Source organism: Oncorhynchus mykiss, chromosome 29 (assembly GCF_057628025.1).
Source record: "Oncorhynchus mykiss isolate SJ-2025 chromosome 29, ASM5762802v1, whole genome shotgun sequence".
Lineage (NCBI taxonomy): Eukaryota > Metazoa > Chordata > Actinopteri > Salmoniformes > Salmonidae > Oncorhynchus > Oncorhynchus mykiss.
In genome coordinates this window covers 825697-845146 of record NC_143050.1, presented here as the reverse complement: position 1 = coordinate 845146, position 19450 = coordinate 825697, and the positions used below count along the sequence as shown (strand labels likewise).

Sequence of the window (19450 nt, the reverse complement as noted above, 5' to 3'; positions counted from 1 at the left end):
CTAACATAAGACTTGGTGAAAGTCTGTTTTTTGGACCTACCTTTTTTCCATTCGTTTTTTTTCCTTCACAGACTCCATGAAATGGTGACCTCTTCCTAAATATTTGGTCAAATTAATAATTTAGTGTATGGTTTCCTAGAAAACAGGGGTGACTCAACTAACCCTTAGGCTCACATTACACCACTCTCCCTCCCCTACACTGTGCTTTTGACCAAATATTCTGTAATTTTGGGTGCCAGACCTGGTTGAGGTCTTATATTCTGACTTAAACCCTGGTTGAGTACCTGTATATTCTGACTAAAACCCTGGTTGAGGTCCTGTATATTCTGACTAAAACCCTGGTTGAGGTCTTATATTCTGACTAAAACCCTGGTTGACATCTGATATTCTGACTAAAACCCTGGTTGAGGTCTTATATTCCGACTAAAACCCTGGTTGAGGTCTTATATTCTGACTAAAACCCTGGTTGAGGTCTCATATTCGGACTAAAACCCTGGTTGAGGTCTTATATTCTGACTAAAACCCTGGTTGACATCTGATATTCTGACTAAAACCCTGGTTGAGGTCTTATATTCGGACTAAAACCCTGGTTGAGGTCTTATATTCTGACTAAAACCCTGGTTGAGGTCTTATATTCTGACTAAAACCCTGGTTGAGGTCTTATATTCGGACTAAAACCCTGGTTGACGTCTGATATTCTGACTAAAACCCCGGTTGAGGTCTTATATTCGGACGAAAACCCTGGTTGAGGTCCTGTATATTCAGACTAAAACCCTGGTTGAGGTCCGGTATATTCTGATTGAAACCCTGGTTGACGTCCTATATATTCTGACTGAAACCCTGGTTGAGGTCCTGTATATTCTGACTGAAACCCTGGTTGAGGTCCTGTATATTCTGACTGAAATCCTGGTTGAGGTCTTATATTCTGACTGAAACCCTGGTTGAGGTCCTGTATATTCTGACTAAAACCCTGGTTGAGGTCCTGTATATTCTGACTGAAACCCTGGTTGAGGTCTTATATTCGGACTGAAACCCTGGTTGAGGTCCTGTATATTCTGACTAAAACCCTGGTTGAGGTCCTGTATATTCTGACTGAAACCCTGGTTCAGGTCCTGTATATTCTGACTAAAACTAAAACCCTGGTTGAGGTCCTGTATATTCTGACTAAAACCCTGGTTGAGGTCCTGTATAGAACAATCTTACAATTATCTACTTCAGTTTAGATACAAGCATCATGTAACCTCTAACACAAGACAACCCTGGTTGAGGTCCTGTATATTCTGACTAAAACCAAGCATCATGTGACCTCTAACACAAGACTTGGTGAAAGTCTGTTTTTTGGACCTACCTTTTTTCCATTCGTTTTTTTTTCCTTCACAGACTCCATGAAATGGTGACCTCTTCCTAAATATTTGGTCAAATTAATAATTTTGTGTATGGTTTCCTAGAAAACTAACCCTTAGGCTCAAATGACTCCACTCTCCCTCCCCTACACTGTGCTTTTGACTTGGACTGAACTAGGTGACAGTACTCATTTTGGGTGCCAGTACTGTTTATATTTAGGTGTTGGAACTTTGGAAACTAATATTCGATTAGAGGTGCAGGAAGTCAAGCAGTAGAGAATTCAAAGTGTTCTCTTTCAGGGTTATCCAGCACAAAATCAACCACTGTGTTTAGAGGATCTGGAAATGTCTTGGACTCCTGGCTGAACAACAGATTTCCCACAAGGACTATACAGTTTGAATTGAGGAGGAGGAAGAGGAGGAATGTCAGGAGGAGGGTGAAAAAGAGGAGCAGAAGCAGGAGAAAGAGGCACCAGGAGGAGGGTGAGGAGGAAGAGGAGCAGGAGGAGGAAGAGGAAGAGTAGGAGGAGCAGGAGGAGGAAGAGGAGGTACCAGGAGAGGAGAAAGAGGAGGAGCAGGAAGAAGAGGAGGCGGAATAGGAGGAGGTACCAGGAGGAGGAGGAAGAGGAGGAAGAAGGGGAGGAAGAGGAAAAGGAGGAGGGAGAGGAAGAGCAGGAGAGGAGAAAGAGGAGGAGCCGGAGGACGAGGAGGAAGAGGAGGAGGGAGAGAAAGAGGAGGAGTGGAGGAAGAGGAGGAGGAGGAGAGGAGGAGGAGCAGAAGAGAAGGAAGAAGAGGAGGACTAGGGTTAGGGTTAGGAGGACAAGGGGTGTTATTTAGAGTCTTGATGAAGGTGACTCTCCAAAGGGTCAGTTGGAGACGGCAGGTCAGAGTTTAAGTCTTCAGAGGTCAGTCGGAGACAGCAGGTCAGAGTTTCGGTCTTCAGAGGTCAGTCGGAGATGGCAGGTCAGAGGGTTCTTTGTCACAACATCAGCAGCATTACAAGAGGAAGCAGGTCATAAGTGAAACAACATCTCCATAACAGCACAGTAGTCAGAACACACAGTCTGTGTTCCCAATGGCACACTATTAACTGCAACTCTATGGACCCTGGTCTAAAGTACTGCACTCAATATGGTATGGGTGCCATTTAGGATCCAGAAACACTCTGACCTCAGGAGCTCTTCCCTGTTCTCAGTCCAGTAAGAGGAACCAGGAAGACAGATGGGGGATTGGGGGTGAAGAGGAACCAGGGAGACAGAAAGTGCTGAGAGAGACAGAATGACGGGGGTGTAATTATAATAATTATATGGGAAATTTTTGTTGTGGTCATGCAGTGTTCGATGTGACTGTCCTCTTCCTCTTTCAGCTGAGCTTCTCTCAGTGTCTCTCTCTCTCTCTCCCTCCATCAGTCCATCTGTAAATCAGTCTCACCGTTCATCTCTCTCTCTCTCTGTTCATCAGTCAGTCTGTCTGTCTGTCGTTGTCTTCAGAAAGACCGACACTCTTGGAGCCTCTAAGGAGCCCACAGTCATCTGAAAACGACAGACCACCAACTACAGACCCCTCCCAGAGGCTGGCAGACGACGGCACATATCAGATGGTATGTTAATGAGAAGGATAACTATCACACTGACACTAATGACTTGTATTGATGAAGCACAGTGTGGCTAATTGAACACTGTATGTAATCTGATAGACCAGCAATTATAACAGTAGTAGTGTTGTCCTGATCTGTTCTGGTTCCAACCGGGATTGAGTCTGACATAACGCTGTGTGTGTGTGTGTGTGTGTGTGTGTGTGTGTGTGTGTGTGTGTGTGTGTGTGTGTGTGTGCGTGTGTGTGTGTGTGTGTGTGTGTGTGTGTGCATAAGGCCACCTGGTGGTTGAGGTGGGGTACTGCTGCTGTGATGGTGGGCAGCATCCTGGCCTCCCTTGTAACCTCTGTTGCCATGGAGCCCAGCTGTAACGCAAACCTTGGTTACCCCGGAATACCTGGGATACCAGGAGCTCACGGAGCCAACGGTAAAGACGGACCAAAGGGAGAGAAGGGAGACCCAGGTAACGCACACTATCCTGTTATGGCCTGTAATGCCTCTCTGAGCGGTCTGTGTAACATAGACACTAAGCTATCCTGTTATGGCCTGTATTGCCTCTCTGAGCGGTCTGTGTAACATAGACACTAAGCTATCCTGTTATGGCCTGTAATGCCTCTCTGAGAGGTCTGTGTAACATAGACACTAAGCCATCCTGTTATGGCCTGTAATGCCTCTCTGAGCGGTCTGTGTAACATAGACACTAAGCTATCCTGTTATGGCCTGTAATGCCTCTCTGAGCGGTCTGTGTAACATAGACACTAAGCTATCCTGTTATGGCCTGTAATGAGCAGTCTGTGATGCATGTGCAGGTGAGTCTGGTCTGCGAGGGAAGGGTCTGAAGGGGGAGCCAGGTGAATCAGGTCCTCCAGGACGGTCAGGTCTTCAAGGGAACCCCGGTCGGCTTGGACCCAAAGGACCCCCTGGCCCCCCTGGGGAGAAAGGTAGTCCCTCTGGGGTCGACTCCTCCCTCACCTCCTTCTTCTCCTGCAAGGTAAACAACAACACCTCTTTCTCCTATAATACAAGGTAAACAACAACACCTCTTCCTCCTATAATACAAGGTAAACAACAACACCTCTTCCTCCTGGTTAACATGGTTTAAACTGTAAAGTACATGACACTGCAACAACATGTCCCTTCGGGGACATTAAAGCCAGTAACATACTCTATGTGTTCGTTCTCTCTCTCTCTCTCTCTCTCTCTCTCTATCTATCTCTCTCTCTCTCTCTCTCTCTCTCTCTCTCTCTCTCTCTCTCTCTCTCTCTCTCTCTCTCTCTCTCTATCTCTCTCTCTCTCTCTCTCTCTCTCTCAGAGGAACACAATTCAGCAGCCTCCTAAGAACTTGCCCATTCGTTTCGACGGACCAATACTGTCGGGCCTTGACCCTAGCCTGGAAGGTGTATCGCTGAAGGACGGGTTGTTTAAGTGTACCATTAGTGGCGTGTACTTCTTTACCTATCATCTGTCGGCTAAGAGCCTGATCTGTGTTAACCTGAAGAAGGGGACAGAGACCAAGGTTAGTTTTATTATTCTACCAGGAAACATGAGCTGTGTTTTAATACCCATTCTAACATACTGTATACTACATACTATTAGTTCATTTTAGTATACTGTATCTGAACGGTATCCTTTCAGTTGAGTGTACAAGCGCTTCACCTGTCTACCGGAAGATGATGCTGTTGCTATGCAACCTCTTGCTAACCCTAACCATAGCATAACAAACGACTAGCTAGACGTTATACGATTTTGGGTTGTCAGATTGTTCCGTCCGTAAATTCCTCAGTTATTCTGCACTCTTGCACTGCTCTGAATGTCCATTGAGAACTCAAAATGATTAAACCACTTAGCTAAGAATGACGTGAATAGTGAAATCAATAAACGCTGGGTGGTTAGTGGGATAGCAGATGGTTAATATACTGCCTGGCAAGTTCGTTGTATTAGTATCCAACTGACGTTAGATAGCTAGTCAACATACCCAGTGCATACTGCTGTAATGCTATGCGTTTCATAAGGGCAGCGTAGCTAACAAATTGCCAGCCAACTTATTTGAAAAGTCATTACTTTATTACATTGATCACCATTTTCTAAACATTTGTCATAATTAGTTAAAGCATTGAATTTGTATCCGATCTCGTCGAACTTTGGCTGCATATTTTCCTCCATTGTCTTCAAATCTAAAAACGTTGTGAAGCCAAGCCCGATTTCTGAAGAATTGCATTATGGGACCTAAAAGCACAGAAATAGTGTATTTTGGCGAATTTAGTATGACATTTGGGAACTTTTGGCATACTAAATATATCGATACTATAACCAATAAGCATACAACATACTGCATTTGTCACAAATAGTATGGTTAGTGCGGTTAGTATGAGTATTCGAATACAGCTATAGACTAATTAGACAGGGTCAGGGGTTAGGGGTAAGGGTTAGGGGTTAGGGGTTAGGGTTAGGGGTTAGGGTTAGTATGAATATTTGAATACAGCTATAGACTAATTAGACTGGGTTAGGGTCAGGGGTTAGGGTTAGGGGATAGGGTTAGGGTTAGGGGTTAGGGTTAGGGGTTAGGGTTATGGTTAGGGGTTAGGGTTAGGGGATAGGGTTAGGGTTAGGGGTTAGGGTTAGGGGTTAGGGTTATGGTTAGGGTTAGGGGATAGGGTTAGGGTTAGGGTTAGGGGTTAGGGGTTAGGGTTAGGGTTAGGGTTAGGTTTAGGGGATAGGGTTAGGGTTAGGGTTAGGGGTTAGGGGTTAGGGTTAGGGGTTAGGGTTAAGGGTTAGGGGTTAGGGTTAGGGGTTAGGGTTAGGGTTAGGGGTTAGGGTTAGGAGTTAGGGTTATGGTTAGGGTTAGGGTTAGGGTTAGGGTTAGGGGTTAGGGTTAGGGTTAGGGTCAGGGGTTAGGGTTAGGGGTTAGGGGTTAGGGTTAGGGGTTAGGGTTAAGGGTTAGGGTTAGTATGAATATTTGAATACAGCTATAAGACTAATTAGACTGGGTCTAAAATAAACCCTGTAATCCTGTAAATTCAACATGTCCTAACCTGGGATTTAAACTACATTAGACATGACTAATTACTACATACAGCAAAACCTCAAATTGCAGAAATAAGTCAATTAAATCACTGATGAGAGAATTGCCAGATGAACGATAACTAAAATATCAGTGCAGATGGCACTCTTTTTGCTCAGTGAAGATATGTGTTAAAGGTAATGAATGTTTAGGGGAATGCTGCAGACTCTGTTACACAGCAGAAAGGTCACCTCAAATCCAGAGGTGGGGTCATATTTTAGCTGAATAGTGATAACACATGGAATTTCACATTTGAAAACATAAATCACATGTGAAGTGTTCCAAATACATGTTTTCACATGTGAAGTGCTCCAAAAACACATGTGAAGTGCTCCAAAAACACATTTTCACATGTTCTATATTAGCGGCCAATCACAATGCACTTGGGTACTTTTTGGCCCTTGTCGCAGTTAAACTTATAGAATACTTAAGATGTATTTATGGCACAAACTGTTTTAAAAAGTCCTTATACAATGTTATCGTCTACTGAGGTGAAAAGAGTGGAAACAACTTTGAATGTATTTCTACAGCTGGACTGTATTTTGTCAGTAAATAAACAACCACAAACTGTATTTAGGAAGTAGACAGAAATTAAAATTCACTTATTTTCAGTATCGGAATACTTCCTGAATTGACTGGAAATGAAAAGGAATTGACCTCAACATTGGTTATCACACATTGGGATTCAACCACACCCAGGATTTGAACTCACAACCTCTTCGATGACAGCAACCTGAATTTCCTGCTTCGCCACCAGGTCTGTGACCATGACAGAGATCGACCACAGATTTATTGTCAAGAATACATTTCTGAACTTGAGCTAACAAGTTGCCTCGAATCAAAGTTTTCAAATGGTGCTATTAACTGACAACACCAAGTGAAAAGTAGCCGTGCTCAGGAACATTTCAATCAGATCAAGCATAACCAGGCGATAGACAACACCCGTGTAGCTGGTGTTTTGGCGTTGTCAGAGGTGTAACTGTGGTAGAGCTGTCAAAACGGTGAGCGGCTGCTTGTGGGGTTATTGTCAAGAGGCCACACCCGTCCTACTCGCGTTAGACGTTCAGAACAAGAAACTGTTGAATAATCATTAAAGAAAATAATAAGGATTTCTATCAGCCTCGTCGGGGTGTAGATTACATCTCAACATTACATTATATAGGGTCAACATTACATCTCAACATTACATTATATAGGGTCAACATTACATCTCAACATTACATTATATAGGGTCAACATTACATTATATAGGGTCAACATTACATCTCAACATTACATGATATAGGGTCAACATTACATCTCAACATTACATTATATAGGGTCAACATTACATTATATAGGGTCAACATTACATCTCAACATTACAGTGTTCCAACTTGGAAACAAGGATGCATGGGATTTCAGATTTGCACTTGTAACCTTTTGGTCTGGAGTGCATTAATGTCTAAGCAGGGCTGCCAGATGGTTATTTGTTACCAAGAACATACACTGAGGGTTAAAGAACTTTAAGAACACCTGCTTTGCATGACATAGACTGACCAGGTGAATCCAGGTGAAAGCTTTGATCTTTTACTGTTGTCACTTGGTAAATCCACTTCAAACAGTGCAGATGAAGGGGGGGGGGGGGGGGGGTTAAAGGATGATTTTTAAGCCTGGACAATTGAGATAGGGATTGTGTATGTGTGCCATTCAGAGGGTGAATTGTCATGACAAAATATTTAAGTGCTTTTGAACAGGGGTATGGTAGTAAGAGCCAGGTGCATCGGTTTGTGTCAAGACCTATAACGCTGCTGGGTTTTTCACCCTCAACAGTTCCAATGTGTAGAATGGTCCACCACCCAAAGGACATCGAACCAACTTGACACAACTGTGGTAGGCATTGCAGTCAACTCTTTCAACACCTTGTAGAGTCCATGCCCGGACATATAGAGGCTGGTCTGAGGGCATGTATTAAATATAAAGCTGCATTCGTAACCATGTGGGAGGTGGTAATTTACCAGTTGTGAAGTTGTAAATACCAATTGGATGCATTCACGTGCTTTGAAATCATTGGGAAACGCCAACAAGCTGTGTCGACCATAAGCTGAAAGTACAGCGATCCTCATCATCATCCTGCTGGGAAACTAATTACAGAGTTCAAAAAACCTATTGATAGATGTATTTTTCACTAATAATGTTCAGTTACATTTAACTGCTGAAAATGCTGTTATGGAGGACATTTGGAGGACATTTGGAGGACATTTCTTCAGTAGGTGACGCCAGAGGTCACCATGTGGGAGAAGTCAAAGCTCAGGGATGAATAGACTCGTTTCCCACTAGTAACTAACTACCAGTTGGAGGGGCACTCAAGTGGATTTTTCGCAGTCGTATGTGGTAAATTCCCGCTTGGTTGCGAACACGGCATTAGTTACAACCATTACTGCACTTTGACATGTAGGTGGGGGCAATGTGCTGATGGGGTATTTGTGCTGTCAGCAGAAATGTACCAGTTTAAGAGGTTTAATCTTTACGTGGATGAATGGTTGAGCACCCCTCTTGACATTGTCAGTTCTGCAATCTTTGTCAGAACTTGTGACATTCAAGAGTTGTTAAGAAGCTGCAGCTGGTTCACTTGTAACTACTGTCAACTAGTTACTGTAAAATTATTCAACTAATCCATCACACACACTGACCTGATGGTCTGGAAGGAAAGTGAGCACTACAATTACATGGTGGCTATAAATTAAATACTTAATGTTTTTTTGGTATCACATGTACAGTTGAAGTCGGAAGTTTACATACACTTAAAGAGGCAATCTGTAGTTGCTACAAACATTTTTGGACTTACATTATACTGCTGAAGTCAGAAGTTTACATACACCTTAGCCAAATACATTTAAACTCAGTTTTTCACAATTCCTGACATTTAATCCTAGTAAAAAAATCCCTGTTGTAGGTCAGTTAGGATCACCACTTTATTTTAAGAATGTGAAATGTCAGAATAATAGTAGAGAGAAGTATTTATTTCAGCTTGTATTTCTTTCATCACATTCTCAGTGGGTCAGAAGTTTACATACACTCAATTAGTATTTGGTAGCATTGACTTTAAATTGTTTAACTTGGGTCAAATGTTTTGGGTAACCTTCCACAAGCTTCCCACAATAAGTTGGGTGAATTTTGGCCCATTCCTCCTGACAGAGCTGGTGTAACTGAGCCAGGTTTATAGGCCTCCTTGCTCGCACACAGTTTTTCAGTTCTGCCCACAAATGTTCTATAGGAATGAGGTCAGGGCTTTTTGATGGCCACTCCAATACCTTGACTTTGTTGTCCTTAAGCCATTTTGACACAACTTTGGAAGTATGCTTGGGGTCATTGTCCATTTGGAAGACCCATTTATGACCAAGCTTTAACTTCCTGTCTGATGTTCTGAGATGTTGCTTCTATCTATCCACATAATTTTGCTCCCTCATGATGCCATCTATTTTGTGAAGTGTACCAGTCCCTCCTGCAGTAAAACAACCCCACAATATGATGCTGCCACCCCCATGCTTCACGGTTGGGATGATGTTCTTCAGCTTGCAAGCTCCCCCTTTTTCCTCCAAACATAACGATGGTCATTATGCCAAACAGTTATATTTTTGTTTCATCAGACCAGAGGACATTTCTCCAAAAACTATGTGCAGTTGCAAACCGTAGTCTGGCTTTTTATGGCAGTTTTGGAGCAGTGGCTTCTTCCTTGCTGGGCGGCCTTTCAGGTTATGTCGATATAGGACTCATTTAACTGTGGATATGGATACTTTTGTACCTGTTTCCTCCAGCATCTTCACAAGGTCCTTTGCTGTTGTTCTGAGATTGATTTGCACTTTTCGCACCAAAGTACGTTCATCTCTAGGAGACAGAACGAGTCTCCTTCCTGAGCGATATGACGGCTGCGTGGTCCCATGGTGTTTATACTTGCATACTATTGTTTGTACAGATGAACGTGGTTGCTCCCAAGAATGAACCAGACTTGTGGAGGTCAACAATTTTTTCTGAGGTCTTGGCTGTTTTCTTTTGATTTTCCCATGATGTCAAGCAAAGAGGCACTGAGTTTGAAGGTAGGCCTTGAAATACATCCACAGGTACACCTCCAATTGACTCAAATGATGTCAATTAGCTTATTAAAAGCATCCAAACCCATGACATAATTTTCTGGAATTTTCCAAGCTGTTTAAAGGCACAGTCAATTTAGTTAAGTAAACTTCTGACCCACTGGAATTGTGATACAGTGAATTACAAGGGAAATAATCTGTAAACAATTGTTGGAGAAATTACTTGTGTTGTGCACAAAGTAAATGTCCTAACCGACTTGCCAAAATTATACTTTGTTAAGAAGAAAATTGTGGAGTGGTTGAAAAATGAGTTTTAATGACTCCAACCTAAGTGTAGGTAAACTTCCGACTTCATCTGTTTATATTTCATCCTTCAACAAGGCTCCAGAACTGACCATGTATAAGCTGAATGTTCATGAACAGAGCAGATTCACCGGGATGACATAACTATTACGAGAGACCAGAAAGAGCTAGCTGAAAGCCACACCTACATTTAACCACACCTGCAAACTTCTGATATGCTGCTGCTGTTACAGTATGCTCTCAATCAGTGAATGCACAGTAGGTTAGTGAAGGCACAGTAGGTTACTGGAAACAGAAGTTACTGACAAAATTGCTTGTGGCAGTAAGTGCCCTGCACGTTACTGGCAACATTTTGCCAGTAAGTTATTGTGACTTTTAACTTACTGACAAGTAGTTTACAGTTAAGATATTAGTAATTCATAGCAACAAGTTGCCATTAAGTTAGTGGAAAATTCTCAACAATCTCTTCACAGAGCAGCTCATTACTGTCACGTTCTCTTTCAAAGTTCACAGAACACACCTTGTCGAAAGAGGTTCTCTACTTGCATTGGCATAACCATCAAACAATTACACTGCTACAAAACTTCCACTGACGGTTGGCACAAATAAACACATTTGATCACACCTCGAAATGTGCTAATGAGTCCCACAGTACATTGCCCCCAGCTATCAAAGCGCAGTGATGATTGTACCTTATGTTCAAAGTATTGGAAATGTACCATTATACCTACAAGGTACAGATGTGAGTTAATATGTGTGCCTGTGAAGTGTACCTTTGACCTTTTTGTACCCCAGGGAACAGCACTCTAACCCTTACGTTTTGAGTGTGTTAATACATGTTCCAAGCAATAAGTTTGAACCTGGTGAACCGCAGAAACATCGATGCACACAACCAACAGGTTGTCATTTCAAATCTCCAAATAATTAATGTATACTCTGCATCAAACGTATTTGAGCACTGCTAGTTTTAAGTTGGTGGTGATAATTGGACAACTGTTTACTTGATGCTGGGCAACTTTTATCAAAATGCAGAAATGCATTCTTGCCAATAAGTCTGCCTATATTAATTTCACATTCACTTATCTGGTGGTGTAGCTGCACTGTAGCAGGACATTTCAGGTGACCAAGAGGTTTTGAGTTCAAATCCCAAAGTTGGTCAAAATACAAAATTATGATAAATACTTTTTACAGTAATTGAAATCAGAATACAGCAGCATACTGTAATTTTATAGAAATAACACCTTCAAGTTCGTATATATTTACTTTATTTTTTACTGTAGCTTTGGGCAAAGTGATGTACACAGACCAGGTGGTTTAGCAGGAACTTCAGGTTCAGCAACCAAATGGTTGAGAGAATATTTTTTTGTTTTGCTACTTCTGCATTTATTTTATTCTGATCTTAATATAAAGCATTTGATTCTGACTGGATCTTTGTATGACAGGGGCCAGGATTCAATCCAAAACTGTGTTATAGCGCACTTTGACATTTACAGGGCATTCCTGATTGAGCCGACATCTGCAGCTATTACTTTGACATTTACAGGGCATTCCTGATTGAGCCCACATCTGCAGCTATTACTTTGACATTTACAGGGCATTCCTGATTGAGCCGACATCTGCAGCTATTACTTTGACTACGACCTCTGTGAACATTGCCTTTAAAAGATGCATTGTCGACAGCATTGTACACACTGAATCCCAGCTTGTGGTTGTGAAGGGGTTCTGTTGTGATGGTGTTATATTGTTGTTGTTGTTGTGAAAGTGTCCTGTTGTTGTGAAGGTGTTTTGTTGTTGTCGTGAAAGTATTCTGTTGTTGTTGTGAAGCTGTTCTGTTGTTGTTGTGAAGGTGTTCTGTTGTTGTTGTTGTGAAGGTGTTCTGTTGTTGTTGTGAAAGTGTCCTGTTGTTGTTGTGAAGGTGTCCTGTTGTTGTTGTGACGGTGTTCTGTTGTTGTTGTGAAGGTGTCCTGTTGTTGTTGTGAAGGTGTCCTGTTGTTGTTGTTACGGTGTTCTGTTGTTGTTGTGAAGGTGTCCTGTTGTTGTTGTGAAGGTGTCCTGTTGTTGTTGTTACGGTGTTCTGTTGTTGTTGTGAAGGTGTCCTGTTGTTGTTGTGAAAGTGTTCTGTTGTTGTTGTGAAGGTGTTCTGTGATTTTAAGGTTATTATTGTTCTAGGTTATGTGATAAAAGTTGTTGTTGTTGTTGTGAAGGTGGGGTTCTGTGATTCGTCGAGTGGATTCCTGGTGACGTCTGGGTCGGTGGTGCTGGATCTGTTGGAGGGAGACGTGGTGTCTCTACAGCCCACCGATAACAACGCTATCATCACTAAAGACGAACGAGCTGACAACACTTTCACCGGCTTCCTGATCTTGCCCAAATCATAGAACCACATGAAATCACACAGAGCCACACAGAACCACATTGAATGAGCTCAAACCAGATTCAACCAGATCTAATCTCGGTTACCCAGAAGTAACATTTTTGCGAAAGTTTGTCACTTCCTGTTTTACTTCAATTTTGAACAATCCTGATTCTATCAAATAATCAATGATGAAAACCCCAAACCAGGAACTACCGCAGCTCGTAATCCCATAATTATACGTGAGCCTTGACAGATTGTTTCCAATTACACACAGAATTTGTCCACGAGAGATTAAACCAGATCACACCTGCTGAAACCAGCTTCCCGCTCTTCCACACCACATAAAATACATATCATAGCCACATCATTCTGTTCTAGAAGCATCTGCAGAACAACCAACCATCTCTGTGTCTGTTTCTGCCTCCCTGTCTATACTGCTGCTGCTTGCTGAGACAGTTCATCAATCAATCAATCAATTCATTTCCCCAGGTCGTTGGTTGTAAATGAGAACGTATTCTCAGTTAACTCACCTGGTGAAATGAAGAATACATTTCAAATAAATCAAATAATCAGTCATGTATTGCATCTGCTGAGCTGCCTACCAAAACTCAAAGATACCATTTTGGAAATGAGTTTGCCATCAATAAAGTGATTTGTTACCAGTTTTTTTTTTTTAAATCAACAGTATACATTGTTTGTGAAAGATGTTGAGGCTGTCTACACTTTACACTTACATGTGACTTCTGCTATCAGAATAGGAGGATCGCTTTGAAAAGACAGGTCTCGATGCACAGAAGTGCCACTGTGGTCAGATAGAGTTCACATCTGTCGGACCACCACAGACTTGTGGTGGCTTTTTAATTGTGGAAGGTGGGCTCATAGTAATGACTGGAACGGAATAAATGGAATGGTTCCCATGTGTTTAATACCATTCCATTCACTCCGTTCCATCCATTATTATGAGCTGTCCTCCCCTCAGCAGCCTCCTGTGCTGACCACTTCAGGAGGTGGTCAGGGATGTATTGTGTGTGGATTTCTCCTCAGTCTGGATGTCAGGGATGCATTGTGTGTGGATTTCTCCTCAGTCTGGGTGTCAGGGATGTATTGTGTGTGGATTTCTCCTCAGCCTGGGTGTCAGGGATGCATTGTGTGTGGATTTCTCCTCAGTCTGGATGTCAGGGATGTATTGTGTGTGGATTTCTCCTCAGCCTGGATGCAATCAGGTGACTGAAAGCGCCTACAGTGGGCGACATCATCAGCACTCCTCCCACAAGTCTCCAGAAAACGTGTGTTTTGGGACCGGGAGGCACCTTTTCATTATAATGTTGGAGGAAATGTGTTCATAGCGTGTCAGGAACGTGTTTGCTGACTTCATAAATGCTAGCCAGCTAGCTTATTCAGAAAAACATGTGTTTGTCTATGTGATACGCTAGCCAGCTAGCTTATTCAGAAAAACATGTGTTTGTCTATGTGATACGCTAGCCGGCTAGCTTATTCAGAAAAACATGTGTTTGTTTATGTGATATGCTAGCCGGCTAGCTTATTCAGAAAAACATGTGTTTGTCTATGTGATACGCTAGCCGGCTAGCTTATTCAGAAAAACATGTGTTTGTTTATGTGATATGCTAGCCAGTTAGCTTATTCAGAAAAACATGTGTTTGTCTATGTAATATGCTAGCCAGTTAGCTTAGCCTGATTGCATCGGTGCGTAGGTTACTTTCTAAATGTAATCCATTACAGTTACCTGTCCAGAATTGTACTCAGTAACCTGAGTTACTTGGGTAACTTTTGGATTAACCAAACTCAGTAACGTAATCTGATTACATTCACTTACTTTTAGATTACTTTCCCCTTAAGAGGCTTTAGAAGAAGACAAAAACGTATGTAACTAATTGAACAACATCTATTGCAGGATAAATCAATGTTAAGGTTTACATGGTTGGTCATATATGGATGTGACATGTTACATTATGGGTTGGTTATGTAGGCTTCTTCTAACACATCGCTTTCTACTACATTATAATAATACAATTCAAGTATATGTTTACATTAAAAACCAAAGTCTATCAGAATTACAGTCATTCCAATAAATGTTATACCCTTTGATCGTCAAGAATAGGACTTGAAAGTATAGGACTATGAAAGTATAGATCCCCAAATTGTTTTACCTGAGCATGACACCAAAACTAAAGACTTATTAGCCAGTCCTACTCTGTTGCCATGGAGGACTGACTGGGCTCATTGATTCAAGTTGAAAAATATGGAATGGCATGCTCATGGAATGGCATGCTGATGGAATGGCATGCTCATGGAATGGCATGCTGATGGAATGGCATGCTCATGGAATGGCATGCTTATGGAATGGCATGCTGATGGAATGGCATGCTCATGGAATGGCATGCTCATGGAATGGCATGCTGATGGAATGGCATGCTTATGGAATGGCATGCTTATGGAATGGCATGCTGATGGAATGGCATGCTCATGGAATGGCATGCTTATGGAATGGCATGCTGATGGAATGGCTTGCTCATGGAATGGCATGCTGATGGAATGGCATGCTTATGGAATGGCATGCTTATGGAATGGCATGCTTATGGAATGGCATGCTCATGGAATGGCATGCTCATGGAATGGCATGCTCATGGAATGGCATGCTTATGGAATGGCATGCTCATGGAATGGCATGCTTATGGAATGGCATGCTCATGGAATGGCATGCTCATGGAATGGCATGCTCATGGAATGACATGCTCATGGAATGGCATGCTCATGGATTGGCATGCTGATGGAATGGCATGCTCATGGAATGGCATGCTCATGGAATGGCATGCTGATGGAATGGCATGCTTATGGAATGGCATGCTTATGGAATGGCATGCTCATGGAATGGCATGCTCATGGAATGGCATGCTCATGGAATGGCATGCTTATGGAATGGCATGCTCATGGAATGGCATGCTCATGGAATGGCATGCTCATGGAATGGCATGCTCATGGAATGGCATGCTTATGGAATGGCATGCTCATGGAATGGCATGCTCATGGAATGGCATGCTTTGCCAAGAGTGTGCAATGTTGTCATCAAGGCAAAGGTTGGCTATTTCATAAATGATATTCTTCAAGAATCAATGGAGATATAAATGATACACTGCTCAAAAAAATAAAGGGAACACTTAAACAACACAATGTAACTCCAAGTCAATCACACTTCTGTGAAATCAAACTGTCCACTTAGGAAGCAACACTGATTGACAATACATTTCACATGCTGTTGTGCAAATGGAATAGACAACGGGTGGAAATTATAGGCAATTAGCAAGACACCCCCAGTAAAGGAGTGGATCTGCAGACCACTTCTCAGTTCCTATGCTTCCTGGCTGATGTTTTGGTCACTTTTGAATGCTGGCGGTGCTTTCACTCTAGTGGTAGCATGAGACGGAGTCTACAACCCACACAAGTGGCTCAGGCAGTGCAGCTCATCCAGGATGGCACATCAATGCGAGCTGTGGCAAGAAGGTTTGCTGTGTATGTCAGCGTAGTGTCCAGAGCATGGAGGCGCTACCAGGAGACAGGCCAGTACATCAGGGGACGTGGAGGAGGCCGTAGGAGGGCAACAACCCAGCAGCAGGACCCCTACCTCCGCCTTTGTGCAAGGAGGAGCAGGAGGAGCACTGCCAGAGGCCGACAAAATGACCTCCAGCAGGCCCACAAATGTGCATGTGTCTGCTCAAAAGGTCAGAAACATACTCCATGAGGGTGGTATGAGGGTCCGACGTCTACAGGTGGGGGTTGTGCTTACAGCCCAACACCGTGCAGGACGTTTGGCATTTGCCAGAGAACACCAAGATTGGCAAATTCGCCACTGGCGCCCTGTGCTCTTCACAGATGAAAGCAGGTTCACACTGAGCACATGTGACAGACGTGACAGAGTCTGGAGACGCCGTGGAGAACGTTCTGCTGCCTGCAACATCCTCCAGCATGACCGGTTTGGCGGTGGGTCAGTCATGGTGTGGGGTGGCATTTCTTTGGGGGGCCGCACAGCCCTCCATGTGCTCGCCAGAGGTAGCCTGACTGCCATTAGGTACCGAGATGAGATCCTCAGACCCCTAGTGAGACCATATGCTTGTGCGGTTGGCCCTGGGTTCCTCCTAATGCAAGACAAAGCTAGACCTCATGTGGCTGGAGTGTGTCAGCAGTTCTTGCAAGAGGAAGGCATTGATGCTATGGACTGGCCCGCCCGTTCCCCAGACCTGAATCCAATTGAGCACATCTGGGACATCATGTCTCGCTCCATCCACCAACGCCACGTTGCACCACAGACTGTCCAGGAGTTGGTTGATGCTTTAGTCCAGGTCTGGGAGGAGATCCCTCAGGAGACCATCCACCACCTCATCAGGAGCATGCCCATGCATTATAGGGAGGTCATACAGGCACGTGGAGGCCACACACACTACTGAGCCTCATTTTGACCTGTTTTAAGCACATTACATCAAAGTTTGATCAGCCTTTAGTGTGGTTTTCCACTTTAATTTTGAGTGTGACTCCAAATCCAGATCTCCATGGGTTGATAAATTTGATTTCCATTGATAATTTTTGTGTGATTTTGTTGTCAGCACATTCAACTATGTAAAGAAAAAAGTATTTAATAAGAATATTTCATTCATTCAGATCTAGGATGTGTTGTTTTAGTGTTTTTTTGAGCAGTGTATACCTACTGCTGAAGTTGGAAGTTTGCATACACTTAGGTTGGAGTCATTTAAACTCGTTTTTCAACCACTACGATTATTTCACTTATAACTCACTGTATCACAAATCCAGTGGGTCAGAAGTTTACATACACTAAGTTGACTGTGCCTTTAAACACCTTGGACAATTCCAGAAAATTGTGTCATGGCTTTAGAAGCTTCTGATAGGTTAATTGACATCATTTGAGTCTATTGTAGGTGTACCTGTGGATGTATTTCAAGGCCTACCTTCAAACTCAGTGCCTCTTTGCTTGACATCATGGGAAAATCAAAATAAATCAGCCAAGACCTCAGAAAAGAAAATGTAGACCTCCACAAGTCTGGTTTATGCAATGTCCAAGCGCCTGAAGGTACCATGTTAATTTGTACAAACAATAGTATGCAAGTATAAACACCATGGGACCACGCAGCCGTCATCCCGCTCAGGAAGGAGACGCGTTCTGTCTCCTAGAGATGAATGTACTTTGGTGCGAAAAGTGCAAATCAATCTCAAAACAACAGCAAAGGACCTTGTGAAGATGCTGGAGGAAACCGGTACAAAAGTATCTATTTCCACAGTGAAACGAGTCCTATATTGACATAACCTGTAAGGCCACTCAGCAAGGAAGAAGCCACTACTCAAAAACCGCCATAAAAAAAGCCAGACTACGGTTTGCAACTGCACATGGGGACAAAGATCGTACTTTTGGAGAAATGTCCTCTGGTCTGAAAAAATAAAAATATAACTGTTTGGCCGTAAAGTTATGTTTGGAGGAAAAAGGGGGAGGCTTGCAAGCCAAAGAACACCATCCCAACTGTGAAGCATGGGGGTGGCAGCATCATGTTGTGGGGGTGCTTTGCTGCAGGAGGGACTGGTGCACTACACAAAATAGATGGCATCGTGAGAAGGCAAAATTATGTGGATATATTGAAGCAACATCTCACGACATCAGACAGGAAGTTAAAGCTTGGTCACAAATGGGTCTTCCAAATGGACAATGACCCCAAGCATAGTTCCAAAGTTGTGGCAAAATGGCTTAAGGACAACAAAGTCAAGGTATTGGAGTGGCCATCACAAAGCCTTGACCTCAATCCTATAGAACATTTGTGGGCAGAACTGAAAAAGTGTGTGCGACCAAGGAGGCCTCAGTTACACCAGCTCTGTCAGGAGGAATGGGCCAAAATTCACCCAACTTATTGTGGGAAGCTTATGGAAGGCTACCCGAAATGTTTGACCAAAGTTAAACAATTTAAAGGCAATGCTACCAAATACTAATTGAGTGTATATAAACTTCTGACCCACTGGGAATGTGATGAAAGAAATAAAAGCTGAAATAAATCATTCCCTCTACTATTATTCTGACATTTCACATTCTTAAAATAAAGTGGTGATCCTAACTGCCCTAAGACAGGGAATTTTTACTAGGATTAAATGTCAGGAATTGTGAAAAACTGAGTTTAAATGTATTTTGCTAAAGTGTATGTAAACTTCTGACTTCAACTGTATAATGTAAGTCCAAAAATGTTTGTAGCAACTACAGATGGCCTCTTTAAGCCTATAAAAACGTATATATAAACAAGCTTATAATTGTGACAGGTGAACTAAGCTCATGAGGAATTTATAAATTATATTCTTCAAGAATAAATGGAGATATAAATGATATAGATAAGTCCAAAAATATATGTAGCAACTACAGGTTGTCCCTTTAAGTCTATCTAAAGTGTGGGAGTTTGAGCTTGTGTCCTCTAGGCCTATGGATTTATTTATTTTATCAGCATGAATTAGATTGAGCAATAAAAGCCCCACTTTTAGTCCATAGGCTGGGATCTGCACTATGCAGCTGTTATTCTATAGGCTGGGATCCTCACTATGCAGCTGTTATTCCATAGGCTGGGATCTGCACTATGCAGCTGTTATTCTATAGGCTGGGATCCACACTATACAGCTGTTATTCTATAGGCTGGGATCCACACTATGCAGCTGTTATTCTATAGG

General features: G+C 42.6%; 1 protein-coding gene across 1 annotated transcript; it reads left to right on the top strand.

Moving 5' to 3' along the window:
• Positions 1 to 2378: 2378 nt before the first annotated feature.
• Positions 2379 to 13389, top strand: c1qb (complement C1q B chain). Its single transcript, XM_036967905.2, has 5 exons — positions 2379 to 2943; positions 3214 to 3400; positions 3747 to 3928; positions 4250 to 4453; positions 12576 to 13389. Exons 1-5 carry the CDS (start codon positions 2941 to 2943, stop codon positions 12747 to 12749), a joined length of 750 nt encoding a protein of 249 aa, XP_036823800.1. The 5' UTR covers positions 2379 to 2940; the 3' UTR covers positions 12750 to 13389.
• Positions 13390 to 19450: the final 6061 nt, after the last annotated feature.